The sequence below is a fragment of the Pituophis catenifer genome, unplaced genomic scaffold (genome assembly GCF_029215685.1).
Source record: "Pituophis catenifer annectens isolate HBS135680 unplaced genomic scaffold, rPitCat1.0.hap2 SCAF_1, whole genome shotgun sequence".
Classification (NCBI taxonomy): domain Eukaryota; kingdom Metazoa; phylum Chordata; class Lepidosauria; order Squamata; family Colubridae; genus Pituophis; species Pituophis catenifer.
The window spans coordinates 245,733,486-245,746,861 of record NW_027256881.1 but is presented as its reverse complement, the minus strand read 5'-3'; the positions used below and the strand labels follow the sequence as shown (position 1 = coordinate 245,746,861).

General features: G+C 38.0%; 1 protein-coding gene across 1 annotated transcript in view; it reads right to left on the bottom strand.

Annotated features, from left to right (window-relative positions):
* Positions 1–13,376, bottom strand: part of LOC139308924 (mucin-5B-like) — a 72,736-nt gene that overhangs the window by 1,776 nt on the left and 57,584 nt on the right. The window contains exons 36-46 of the mRNA XM_070932900.1: positions 12,392–12,647; positions 10,671–10,849; positions 8,896–8,965; positions 7,232–7,332; positions 6,742–6,773; positions 5,421–5,595; positions 4,040–4,141; positions 2,704–2,747; positions 2,193–2,315; positions 2,002–2,097; positions 734–850 (exon numbers count right to left, since the gene is read on the bottom strand). Of these exons, the coding sequence (XP_070789001.1) occupies positions 734–850; positions 2,002–2,097; positions 2,193–2,315; positions 2,704–2,747; positions 4,040–4,141; positions 5,421–5,595; positions 6,742–6,773; positions 7,232–7,332; positions 8,896–8,965; positions 10,671–10,849; positions 12,392–12,647 (1,295 nt within the window). The remainder of the gene's footprint in view (positions 1–733; positions 851–2,001; positions 2,098–2,192; positions 2,316–2,703; positions 2,748–4,039; positions 4,142–5,420; positions 5,596–6,741; positions 6,774–7,231; positions 7,333–8,895; positions 8,966–10,670; positions 10,850–12,391; positions 12,648–13,376) is intronic.

The window sequence follows — 13,376 nt, the reverse complement described above, 5'->3', positions numbered from 1 at the left end:
TGAAGTGGTAAAATGCATTATTTCTTTATCTCTTTAAAAGAACAATGATTTCAGTGAATAGATACACTTTTACTAATAGAAGCATTTTATTTTTCATTGAGGAACACCACATTCTGTAAAAAAAAAAACCTAAAGAACACTATAGTTCACTAGTGATAAGAATGAGGAAAACCCAACAGTTTCAATTCAATTCATCCAAATGTGTGACCTCTACTCTTCTGCCAGAAAATAATAGGGATTCCAGAAAATAATCCAGATTATAATGTGGATAAGATTGATACTTAAAGAAATACAAATTGTTACCTCTGAGTTTCTAAATGCGGGAAGTGTGATAACTCTGCTCATCCAAATATACATACAAGTTTTTTAAAAAACATTTTCATACTGAATATATGAATATTTTCATTCTGAATGTATTGTGAGCTGGATGATGAGGGATGGGACACACTCCTAGCTTTAGTCACCACCATTTCTTCTTGCTAAACAAATAAATTGATCCACAACTTTATTGTATAGGAGGCAACTGTTAGTTATTCAATGTTTATGAATAAAAAACATTAGAAAGAATAATTGATAACATTAATCTCAATCTTGAATGATGGATGTTGATCATGAGTATTTGATACAGATCTTTGGTTTGAGGTTTTTTTTAAAAAAAAACATATTAATTATATTCAACTAATGTAGACCATAAATGAAAAAAAAAAGAATTAAAAATCGATAGAAAACTTACAGGACTACAGTCTGGATCAAAGAAGGGGCATGTTTCTTTAGTCTCAACCAAAACTAGCGTATTGTTCCTTGGTTCACATTTGTACTGTTTACAGTTATCCGTTTTTATCTGCTCAGGCTGTTTTTTTGTAAATTAGGAGAAAGAGAGAGTATGAGAGAGGACTGTTATTTTAATTGTAAACTTTACAATAGAAAATTATGAACCAAAGTTCTTGGTACATCTAGATCAGTGTTTCTCCACCTCAGGAACTTTAAGATGTACAGTATAGACTTCAACTTCCAGAATTCCCCACCCAGTATGGCCTCAGGTGCTGTTCAAGAGGAGCCTGGCTGTTTAGATATCCTAGCACCGGCAGCACATGTGGCAGTGCCTAGATGCTTTTGTGAATGGCTGGTTTTCTAGCAGTGTAACATGGGCTGCAGAGTGTGCACTGCACCGCCCACCCTCTTTCTCCACCAACTTTTTCTTCCTCTTTCTTCTCCCACCTCGCCAAACGACACCTCCCACATAATCCTTTCTCTCAAGAAGCCACCACTGTCTCTTTGCCTTGCATCCTGCTGCCTTCTTCCTGACTGGGGCTGACAAATTCCCTTTGGTAGATGCACTGCTCTCACTGCATCTCAGAACTGCACCCTTGTCCAGCGCTTGGATTCAGGGCCACCAGCAGGAGATAAGAAGACAGCAAAGGTCAGCTGTGGGCTGTGGCACTGGGGAGCAGCAGGGGTATGTGGCATAATGCAGCGTACCCAAAAGAGCAGGAATGGGAGAGAAGATAAGGCAGAAGTGAAGGCAAGCACGGCAGAGCAGGCGAAATGTGAAGTCCTTACTTATCAATAGCACTGGCCTGGCCTGATGATCGCAACCTGAACTGTTGGAACTGCTCTTGCTAAGTGGTACAGTCACATGATGTTTTGCCTAATGGCCACATCGCTTAGCAATGGAAGTTCCGATTCCAATTGTGGTCATATATCAGGGACTACCTGTTTTCAGTTTATTTCAGTTTTCCTATCCTATCAATTGCTACCGGTTTTGTAGATTGGGGATAATGAAGTATAGTCCAATATATTAGGAGGGAAGCATGCTGAGTTCTATTCACATTTTAACATCTTATGGTATTTGGATACTTTAGTTCTCATCTGCCAGTGCTATGAAGAAAGTAGGCATTACAATGCAGTCTTACAACTTGACAAGGAGTTCAGATTAGTTAGCAAAAGCGCAGGAATACCCTATTATTTCACTTGTGCCCAGTACAAATGATAAGATCCTACCTCCAGTATCTCAGCAGTGCCATTAATGATGACGATGCAAGCCACTTGGATGCAGTTTCCACAACATTCGCCAGGTTTTACTTGGTACTCATGACCCTGTTAACAGACAGTAGGAATTAATACTGATGGAGAGATAGCCTCCTGTAAAAATCCTGTTAAGCTACATTTAGGCAGGAAAGACTTGTTTTTACCATGGGACAATCTGTGTTGCAGGTAACTGGCTTACATTCCACAACATTTCTCTTGGTAGCAGGGTCCGTAACAGAACTACAGGTGCATATTTCACAGGGCTTACCAGGAACGATCATTCCAGACTGGGAACAAAATATAGAATACAATTCAGTATAATTCTCAAGGGTAAAGACAGCATTTGAGTTTGGTTTAGTTACAGTAATGATCTGTATATATATCCTCATTTCAACACTAAGCTACAAATAGACTTTCTAAATAGACTCTCCTTTATAGACTTAAAAGGCTTTGACTGTGCCATCACAAATACCATCTTGATATTTGGAGTCCCCCTTACAGATATCTCTTCTTGTTTGCATTCCCTAGAGCTCAAGCCAATGAACCCTTTCCCTGACAGGGACAGTGAAATGCAGAGTACAGTTTGGATCTTCATGCTAAACTTCTGATTTATAATTGAAAATGTAGAAAACAGTTTTATTCACATACATGAATAATAAATATTAGTTTATTTACCTTATAAACTGATCCATTAACCAAACAGTTATGTTCATCTGGTTCTGAAAACAGAAAGAAACCAATTATTTATAGTATAATGTGAAAACAGATTGATTAAAAAAAAAAGAATTTAATAATTAGAATAGTAGAATTAGAATTAGAATATTTTATTTGGCCAAGTGTGATTAGACACACAAGGAATTTGTCTCCAATGCAGAAGGTCTCAGTATACATGCCAAGCAACAGAGTAATAATAATAATAATCATCATCATAATGATACCAATAAGAGGGGATAGTAAAGAAGAAGAAGAAGAAGAAGAAGAAGAAGAAGAAGAAGAAGAAGAAGAAGAAGAAGAAGAAGAAGAAGAAGAAGAAGAAGAAGAAGAAGAAGAAGAAGAAGAAGAAGAAGATAATACAGCCACACAACATGTGTGTGTGTAGACATCAGAAATAATGTGAGGATTAGTGTTCAGCAGAGTGATGATACAAGGGGAAAAACTGTTCTTATGTCTAGTTGTTTTGGCATGCAATGCCCTTTAGCGAAATGGCACAAAGGAAGGAGTTGAAACAGTTTATGCCCAGGATGTGAGGGCTCTGTTTTGCAGCCCTCTTTCTGGCTTGTGCAACATACAGGTCCTCAATGGAAGGCAGGCTGGTTGCAGTTGTTTTTTCTGCGGTCCTAAGTATCTGTCCTGTTTAGTTGCTGTACCAAATCAGACAGTTATAGAAGTACAAACGACAGACTCAATAATTCCTCTGTAGAACTGTATCAACAGCTCCTGGGTCAGTCTGAACTTCCCACGTTGACTATTTAATACTATTTAATTAGCCAGGTATAACTAATAGTAAGAAGATAGCTAAATACTTTATATACAAAGTTACTTTTATTTCATTTTATTTATGACTTTTATATTGCTTTCCTCCAAAAAGCTTACAGCAGCCAGCCACCCTCTTAGACACCCCCCCCCCAAATTCAGTCAATATGTGAATATGAAATGTCAATCTTTATTGCAGAATGAACATTTGAATGGGGATTTCACAGTTTTATCAGACTTGTTATTAATAATTAGATTAGGTAAAATATTAAAATAGGGGATGCTATTTCAATACAACTTCACAAAACACAAAACAGCTTCTCTTATGCTTAGATAATGACTTCTATAGCTACCCCAAATTCCCATTTTTTAAATTAAAGTTTGTTATGAGATACAGTAAAATACAAATAGAAACCAAAGTTAGGAATACATCCATCCTACATGTTCTCATGTTGTTTCATCTCATCTACAATTCCCCTGGTTATGGCTGTTTTCCCCTTAGACTATATAGTCCATTTATCTTACAGTTTGAACTTACCACATTTAATGTCGGCACAGCACTTATCATAAGAGACCGAGGCTACATGATATCCAGGTTTACAAGTCTTCTTTTCCTTGGAGCATGTAGTGGTGTTGCATACTGTGGAAAAGATCAAAAAGAAGAAAGAACTGAACGAGGCCCCAAACACTTGGACTTGCCTGGCTTTGTGTGATGATGGCCATCTCATCTATAATTCTTATGTGATATCAGAACAAGTAGATCCTAGCATATTGGGTGCACATAACCTTGATCCTCTAGGAAATGAGGAAAAGAACATTTCCAGATGTCTAGTTTTCTGTCTAAAATCTCTATCAGAAGCATATGATGCTAATGTGTGAAGAATACAGGGTGTTTGAACCTCCAAAGATTGCTATCTCTCATATATATCAAATATGTGGATTGGTAATTTAGTTCTCTTTTGAGTGTTCATTTGCTATCCCTGTTAGATGCTCTTTCTCTCTCTCAACCTTTTCTCTCTAAAAAGTGACAGGTGGTCTATTTTTTCTCTAATGGAAACATATTTAATATTAACATTTTAAGACTCAATTATTACTTCTCTTGTTTCTGTTTCCAGGAATTGGAATAGCTTTGGATCATTGTTCATCATGATACTACAAAGATAAGTGGTGGCAGAAAGTTGAAATGCCTGTGTTTTCTAGGCATAACAATGCCTCCCCGCTCTTCTTTCAAACTCAGAGTATGCGGAAGATTCAGCAACCACAACCAGATAAACCTGTTTGGTCTCAAAAGTGCTGGTGAAGGGGGCAGTGTGTGTGTGTCAGCCAGACAGAAAACATGATAAGAAGAGCTAATTTTACTTTATTGAAACATTACAAACATAGAATCTTGCAAGTCTGAAATTACTTCCTTTATAGCCTCCAAAACTAGAGAGAATATCTTTTGAGCTCTTGCCTTGTTCACGTTCTTGCTGCAGGCTAAGATGCCTTTAACTGATCCTTCCCTTGGCTGACTTGCCTCTCAAGGTCATTCCACATATCATTTCTCTCTCCCACCCTCCCTCCCTCCCTCCCTCCCTCCCTCTCTCTCTCTCTCTCTCTGTGTGAATTCCACCTTCAAGCAAGCCTGAAGTTTTCACTGATCATTTCTTATTTCTTTTTAGACCTTGGATGTGCAACACCCTGATATCGTTTCTTTAGATCATTTTCTCAGACTTTTGGGTCTGAAGGTTCACTGGGCCACAGCCCTTGTTGTTCCAAGCAATCATAGCACCAGAGGGCAACAGAAGTTGTGGTGGTAAGTTTGTGGAGCCTGTAATATATTAAAGCGGTATATGGATACAGGGGTGTGTATGAGAGAGAGCACAACAGAGCTTCACAACCCTTTTGGTATTAGAGATAAGTAAACAAATAATGCATACCACATTTTATTGTGGAGCAGCATCGATCTTCTGGATTTAGCACAGGGGTGGGTATGTATCCTTCCTCCTCACAAACTTCAGTTGTTAATGGGCATCTCTGTGGTTCACATTGTATGCTTATGGTCAAAGGGTCACATGTACACTCTTGACAGTTGCTCTTCCATTTGCTACCAGGCTGTCATAAAGAAAAGTCAGATTAACGAGAATGCAATGATAACTATAATTTTTTAACTTATCACTTGGACCATCAGTGTACTTAAGAAGGAGCAATTATTTGGCTTTAAATTTTTCATTATGTCAGATATACCTGCTGAATTGTTCCTTAAAATTTGGAAGAGATTTTCTTCATGGTGATTTTATTTAATGGCCAAGAAAGGCATTACAAACCACAAAAACTATGATAAATTATCTATGCATCATTTCAAGTGTTCTATCTGATAAATATAAACTTAATACTAGTGAACATGAAGTCGAGAATTGTAGTTAGCACTGATTTTTTTTAATCCTGCTTTTTTTCATATACAAATGAAGATGATGAACATACCAATACTCCTTCCTCCTCATATTTTTCCCACAACAACAACGAGGTGAGTTGAGCTGAGAGAAAGTGGCTAGTCTAAATCACTCTGCCAGTTTTGCATGCCTAAAGTGGGACTAGAATCGACAGTCTCCTAGTTTCTAGGTCAGAACCTTAACCACAACACCAAATTGGCTCCCTAAATTTGATATTTTAGTTAATTTTTTTTTTACAAGGTGCTATCCAAGTATAGTCTGAATCTTTATTTTCATTTAATTTAGTCTTGCTCTTCTAAGAACAACTTTTGGGCATGTGTTTTGACTCTGCCTCTACCCGCACTGACAGATTGTCCCATTTTGTGTTTATTTATTTATTTATTAGTTCGATTTATATGCCGTCCTTCTCCAGAGACTCAGGGCGGCTTACAATGCATTAAGCAATAGCCTTCATACGTTTGTATATACATGCTTAGTAGGGTTTTTGGCCCCCCCCAAGCGGTGTTCTTTTTTATTCAAAGTCAGCTTATTGCCCCCACAATCTGGGTCCTCATTTTACCTACCTCAAAAGGATGGAAGGCTGAGTCATCTTTGAGCCTGGTGAGATTTGAACTTGCAGTAATTGCAGGCAGCAGGCAGCTGGCAGCTAGGTGCTACTTTAACAGCACTTAGTCCACTGCGCCACCAAAGCTCCTTGATGTTTCTAAGTAAAATGGTCTCCCATCTTCAATCAAAAGTGACATGATGTCCTTTTCTAGTGATGTTCCCTGGGTTCATGATGACATAGCATTCTGTATGAACTACTTACCTGTTTTGGGGATCCATCTGGTCCTACGCAACCTATTAAAAAGAAGATTAAAAATTCACACAGATGTCCTTTGCTCAGATAATATAGTACAGTCTTCTTCAACATGGAAGCATCCAGATATATTAAGACCACAATGAACTTGGAATTCTGAACATTGTACTGACAATGTTACCTAGTCTGGGTAATGAAATGTCTGCAAGAAAGCAAGCAAACTCAGAGAGCACCAGAGACCCCTCATTTCAACCCTGAGCTACAAATATTCTCTTTTACTGGATTAAAACCAGTTATGAAAAGACTATGGCCACAATAGCTGGTATACTTAATTTCCTTGGAAAAGCAAAGTTGAAAAGGCCATCTTTCCCTCCCTCCCAAACCATACGATTGTTCTTCCCAACTACCAAATATAAAGATGATTCTACCTATTAACAATATGTTGTATGCTTTAGTAATCAGTGGGGCCTCACTATTCATAATGAAAAGAGAAACTTACCACATTCTGGAACACAGAGGCCAGTGTGAGAACTGAACAAGATTGAGCCCTCTGGGCAAACGCATCGTTCAGCTACATGGTCATTCTGATCATGCTCTAATCTGCAAGAAATGGAGAAAATTATATATTACTGAAATATTTTTTTAGTATTATATATAAACATTCCTGCTCCCTTTTCAGTAATAAAATAGTTGCCAGATAGATTAACACGGTGTATTCCATTTTGTAATGAAATGTTTGAAAAACACATCATGAAGAGATGCAAAAAAAAAAAAAAAATCCCACAAAAATCATGTGTTAAGTTCTTTAAGCATAAACGAAAATTGGTACTTTCAGGGCTAATTCTATGTCATTCCTTTCCCAGCTTCTAGCAGTCAAAGTAGCCATTTGTCCAGCCAGAGCAGGGAAATGTTTGATTGGTTCACAATGCCATTTCTTTCTTGTCAGGGTTGTTTAAGTGAATCACTGCAGTTGTTAAGTTAATAATATAGTTGTTAAGTGAATCTGGCTTCTCCATTGATTTTGCTTGTCAGAAGGTCACAAAAGGTGATTGCATGGCCCTGGGACACTGCAACCATGATAAACACAAACCAGTTGCCAAGCATCCAAAATTTACATCATGTGATCATGGGGATGCTGCAATGGTCATAAGCGTGAAAAACAGTCATAAGTAACTTTTTTCAGTGCCATTGTAACTTTGAACCGACACTAAACAAACTGTTGTAAGTTGAGGACTACTTGTATGTGTCTTCTGAAAAATCATCTCCACTAGGATCTAATCTTTTGAAGCAGGGATCTTTGAGCATCTTCAAACTTCAAGGCCATGCATATTCCCTATGTACTTTGGATTGGCTTATTTTTTTCTGCTCTAATGATAGGAGGTCTGAATGTAGAAAGGACACTCAGAAAGGGTCATTCTTGTTGCTTACTCTCCATTTAATAATTATTCAAAATTAGATACTTCAAAAATTCATTTTTAGCATTTTAAATCGCCTGTCTCAAATATGAAAGTTAAGACAGACTGAGTCTGAACCATGTTCTCAAGTAAAGCACATGGAGATGACTTATCAAACAGTTTCCTTTCTAGAATACTAGAGTGCCTCTCACAAATAAAGTTTGCAGCTTACACAACCTTAGGACTTTCCTGGAATTCCTTAAAAGAGTCCAATATTTTTCTGGTCAGCCCAAACAAAAGATGTAACTGCTTTAAAGTATCCAAATATTAGATGTCATGCAACTCTTTAAAAAGCAGGGTTTTTTTTCCCCCAGACTGGAGCAGAAATTTGAAAAAGCAGGGCTATGTTAGAATTGGGCAACATCCAAATTGAATAAATTAATAAATAATAAAAATAACTAAAAATAAAATTCCAGAACTTAATTACATAGTACTGTGACAGTATTATGTCACAGAAGTGACATAGTGTAGAAGGACAGCAAGATGTAATGTTAGTTCACATAAACTTTAATTTTGCTCATACATCATTACATAGATAAAAAATGTTTAAAATAACTTTTTTCTAATTAATACATAAACTGTCATTATGTCACACTTGGGTTTAAATTCATAATATTCCATCAAGTCACATTTCTTATTAAAAGAAATAAAAAATGTGCTTGTTAAAGGAATTAGTATACCGTTATTATTATTTTTCTTTTTTTCTTACCCATTTTCACAGCTTCGTGGATGAATAGGGGCACAAGGAGCATACACTTTGTCTTTTGGGCAATGGTAGGCTGTAAATGAGAGAATAAAACACATTATAAACAGGCAATGGTAATGATTCCAATAGTGGAAAAATCTATATGGCACATATAGATACACATCCTCTTTCTCCAAAGATTTTGTAGAACAACAAAACCAGTAAAACATCTACAAGTGATTTCAAACTGTTTGGAGAATCAAGGGTAGGAAAGAGATCTTTTAACTTTTATTTCTTGTTATTTATCTTTCTTTCTCTATTTTTCCCTTGAAGAAAACAGTCAAATCCCCATGTTATTCCACTAAGAGTGCTTTCTATTAAGTTTTGAGGACTCAATCTTAAGTATTTATAAATTCATGGAGTGGAAGGGCAACTTCTTCCTTTTGGAAAACATTTATGTCCTGATGAACTTGCAAGTGTTAATTAATTATTTTTAATTGCAAAAGGGAAAAAAAAAACATTGTTTGTAACAGAAATAACATCTTTGGATTTGTTTCTGAGCTGTTTAAAACAGATCTTGAAAGAGTTATATTTAGGATATTTTCAGAAACTTTGTAGTTTTGAGGTCTCCCCGCCCCCCTCAAATCGGCTTTTCATTTCATTATTGTAAAAACATTTCTGTTGTGAAACAAAGGTCAAAAATAAGTGATAACAATTTAGTGAATTAATAAGCAATTTTGTCCAGTATTTTTAGACTTTCCACTAATTAAAATTTAAGACTTGTGAATAGGCAATTTCTCTTTTGATGGTTAACCAACATAGTATATGTATCTATTCAAACAACAAGGCTCTAGAAAATACCGTATCCTGTAGAATATGATGTACATGGGTACTGGCAGAGTTGATTTATACTATACAGTATAATCAGTGGTGGGATTCAAATAATTTAAGAACCGGTTCTCTGCCCTAATGATTTCTTCCAACAACCAGTTCACCAAACTGCTCAGACAACCGGTTAACAACCGGTTCTTTGAAAGTGGTACAAACTGGCTGAATCCCACCACAGAGTATAATATGCAGAACTGAGGATGTTTGCTATTGCTTGAAGCTTATCACTGTTAATGGTTAAGTCACCAGGCTACAAAGCAGGAGACCATGAGTTCTAGTCCTGCCTTAGCCATAAAAATTGGTTGGCCTTGGGCTAGTCACTCTCTCTCAGCCCAACTCACCTCACAGAATTGTTGTTGTGGGGAAAATAGGAGGAGAAAGGTGTGTTGGATATGTTCATGACCATGAATATTTGTAAAAGCAATACAAACAATAATTTTTAAAAAATCATATTCTAAAACAGAGGTGGGCAGCTATGGCCGCTTTATGACTTGTGAACTTCAAGTCCCAGAATTCCTGAGCTAGCATGGTTGGCTCAGGAATTCTGGGAGTTGAAGTCCAAAAGTCATAAAAGCACCTTAGTTCTCCACCCCTGTTCTAGAAGAACAGAAAGACTGATATGAGGGAGCAGATATATCTGAAGACTGGAATACAATGAAGAATTAGCTAAAGCTTATGTTCTATGTGCAACTTCCAAGAAATGGAATCCACTCCTTTTCTTCCCAGTATTTTACACATTTCCTGCTACCTTGCATTCTGCTTTTCAATCCTTCAAAAACAATAATAAAGTCTGGGGAAAAAAAGGGGATACAAGATGCAAATAATGTTTGCCTGTATCACCTTGTTGTTCAGTTTGCATGATTGACTCTTGGTCTTTTAACAGAAACAGAAACACTTCATTCTCTACTTACGGCATTTCCCTTCAGTTTTGCTCCTCCAGTCGGCACAAGCTCCATTAGCCGTACAAAGAGAGGCATACATGTCAATGTAAAAGCAACTCAAGGAATCATTGGAAGCCAAACATGTTTCACTGAGGCAGCTTTCATAGAATTCTCTTGGAGACAGAATTTTATGGCAATCTGCAAAAATGCTTTAAAACCAGGAGATGAAATTAACATAATATCAATTAAACAAGTTTTTTTTTTTTCATGGTGAAGGTACAACTGAAAGAGTAAGCCTTGTGGCAAGACATGATACTGAAGCATGTAAAAACTCTGATTCTGCACTGCTAGGCCATATTCCTAGACTACTATTCTATCTGATATATAAGAAATCTGAAGATAGTTTGAATATCTGGTAAATAATACAAAGCAATACCTAATTCTCTGAGTTATCATAATATTACTACAGAAGATATATGTATAGTTGGGGAGACCATTCATGGCCCAAGGATTGGTTGTGGACTGAAATAGCCTCCCATCTGGACTGCTGTTAGAGCTGCTGCTTCCTAGCTCAATAATCAGATAATGGCCAGGTTACCAAGAACTGCTATTCTGCTGGTGAAGCTCCCTTTCCTATCATTGTGCCAGATAAGTGACAGGCTGCTGAGAAGCAAGGGAAAGAGGAGAGAGAGACTTGGTGAGTGAATAGAACTGGGGAATAGGAGTAGCTTGTAGATATCTATTTGATGGGCTGATACAGAAGAAGTTGGAGTATTCTTTATTGGCCAAGTGTGATTGGACCCACAAGAAATTTGCCTCTGGTAGATAAATTATCAATGTACATACAAACAACAAAGTGGTAAGTCATAGATACAATATCTATGGAGATTCTCAGTCATTCAGGTCATGGTTGTCCCAAAGATGTTTTTTCAGGAGGCAACTGGACTTTCTTGTTTTTCTTTGAAGATGTTTCATTTCTCATCCAAGAAGCTTCTTGGATGAGAAGTGAAACATCTTCAAAGAGAAACAAGGTAGTCCAGCTGCCTCCTGAAAAAGCACCTTTAGGGCATAGATACAATCAAATCATAAAATACAAGCAACAAGTGATAAATCATAAGATACCAATAGGAGAAGATAGTAGGAAAGATGAGAAGAGAAGGATAATAGCAATTCAGCCCCACTACATGGGTAAATATATTTAGGGTTAGGCCAGATTAGTCTTCATTATGGCAGAATTTCAGCGAAGCAGGGAATCTGACCCTCAAGCAATTCTGTTGCACATGCTAGTAAATGTTTCTGCACATAAATGAATATAAGTGCATGCTTGTGCATGCACCTCACAATCTTTCATATGATGCATGTTCAGGTCAGGGGTAAAATCTACTTACCTTCCTTACTGATTCGAAAGTGCATGCGCTGCACGCACAGACCCTCTGCGCATGCGCAAAACCTTCTGTGAATGCGCAGAGGGTAAAAAACACATTACTTCCTGGTTAAAACCAGGTGGGTGGGCGGAGCCTTGTGCCGCCATCACTACTGGTTCTCCGAACCACCTGCCACAATCGCTACCGGATCACCTGATCCAGTCCGAACCGGGAGCATTTCATCCCTAGTTCAGGTCCTGACACTGCTATTCAAAGTACAGTAACTTTATATTTGATGAGCCTCCAATGTTTTCTGGGAAGCTCTCATATTATTTGTTGTGCTAGAGACAAAAAAGGACATGTTTGAAAAAGCAGAGTTTCACTTACTCGCTTATAATCAACTGGCACAAAGGTGATGGAAAGCTGCAGGGTGTTGGTGTTGGTGTTGGTGTTGGTGTTGGTGTAGTCTCCACTGGTGTAGTTGGCATGGTTGTGCTCATTGTAGGAGGTGTTGTTGGCTCCACCTGACAGTAGGGCTTATTGATATCAGGCACTTGCCAGTAGTTAGCCATTTCTGAGCAGGAGGAAGCTTTCTGTCCATTGGGCTTGCGACAATCATCTGATTTGTCATTTGAACAACTCCCTAAGGAAAAAAAGAGGCGAATCATAAGCAGGCTAAAAATGCAAGTTGTATGAATATGAAGCACGCCCACTTGGAATAATATTTGGATGCCGGGATGGATTTCCTATTTCAATAATAAGAAAGAATGATATAATATGGGCACATTTCTGTAACATACAAGCACACACACACTGTGAATGATGACTCACATCAGTATTTGTGTCTATTTGTATATGTGTGGGTAAATTTACTTTATATCAGGGGTGTCAAACTAAAGGCCCATGGCCAAGATCCGGCCCACGGGGTGCTTAGAATTGGCCCGCGGGGCTGCCCTGGAAACAGCAAAGGACCAACACACGGTGCCCCAACGGGCTCCCAATCTCCGTTTTCAGCTGGGCTGGCCTCCTTCCTAAACTCTGTTTTTGCTGACAGAGAGTTGCAGGAGGCTGTCCCATCTGAAAACGGAGATTGGGAGCCTATTTTTTTGTTGGCAGAGCGTTTGGGCCACCACAGGCACCCCTGACATGAGTGACATCAAGATAATTATGCCTACCCTAGCCACGCCCATCGTGGCCCCCCAAGGTCAAACACAACCCTGATGCAGCCCTCAATGAAATTGAGTTTGACAGCCCTGCTTTATATCAAGTCACTTAGAAAGTGTCATCACCTAGCCTACATGGTTTGTCTTACAACCTAAACTGGGTTGAACTTGATTAGAAACTGAATGGGAAACCACCTCGGAACTCCAAT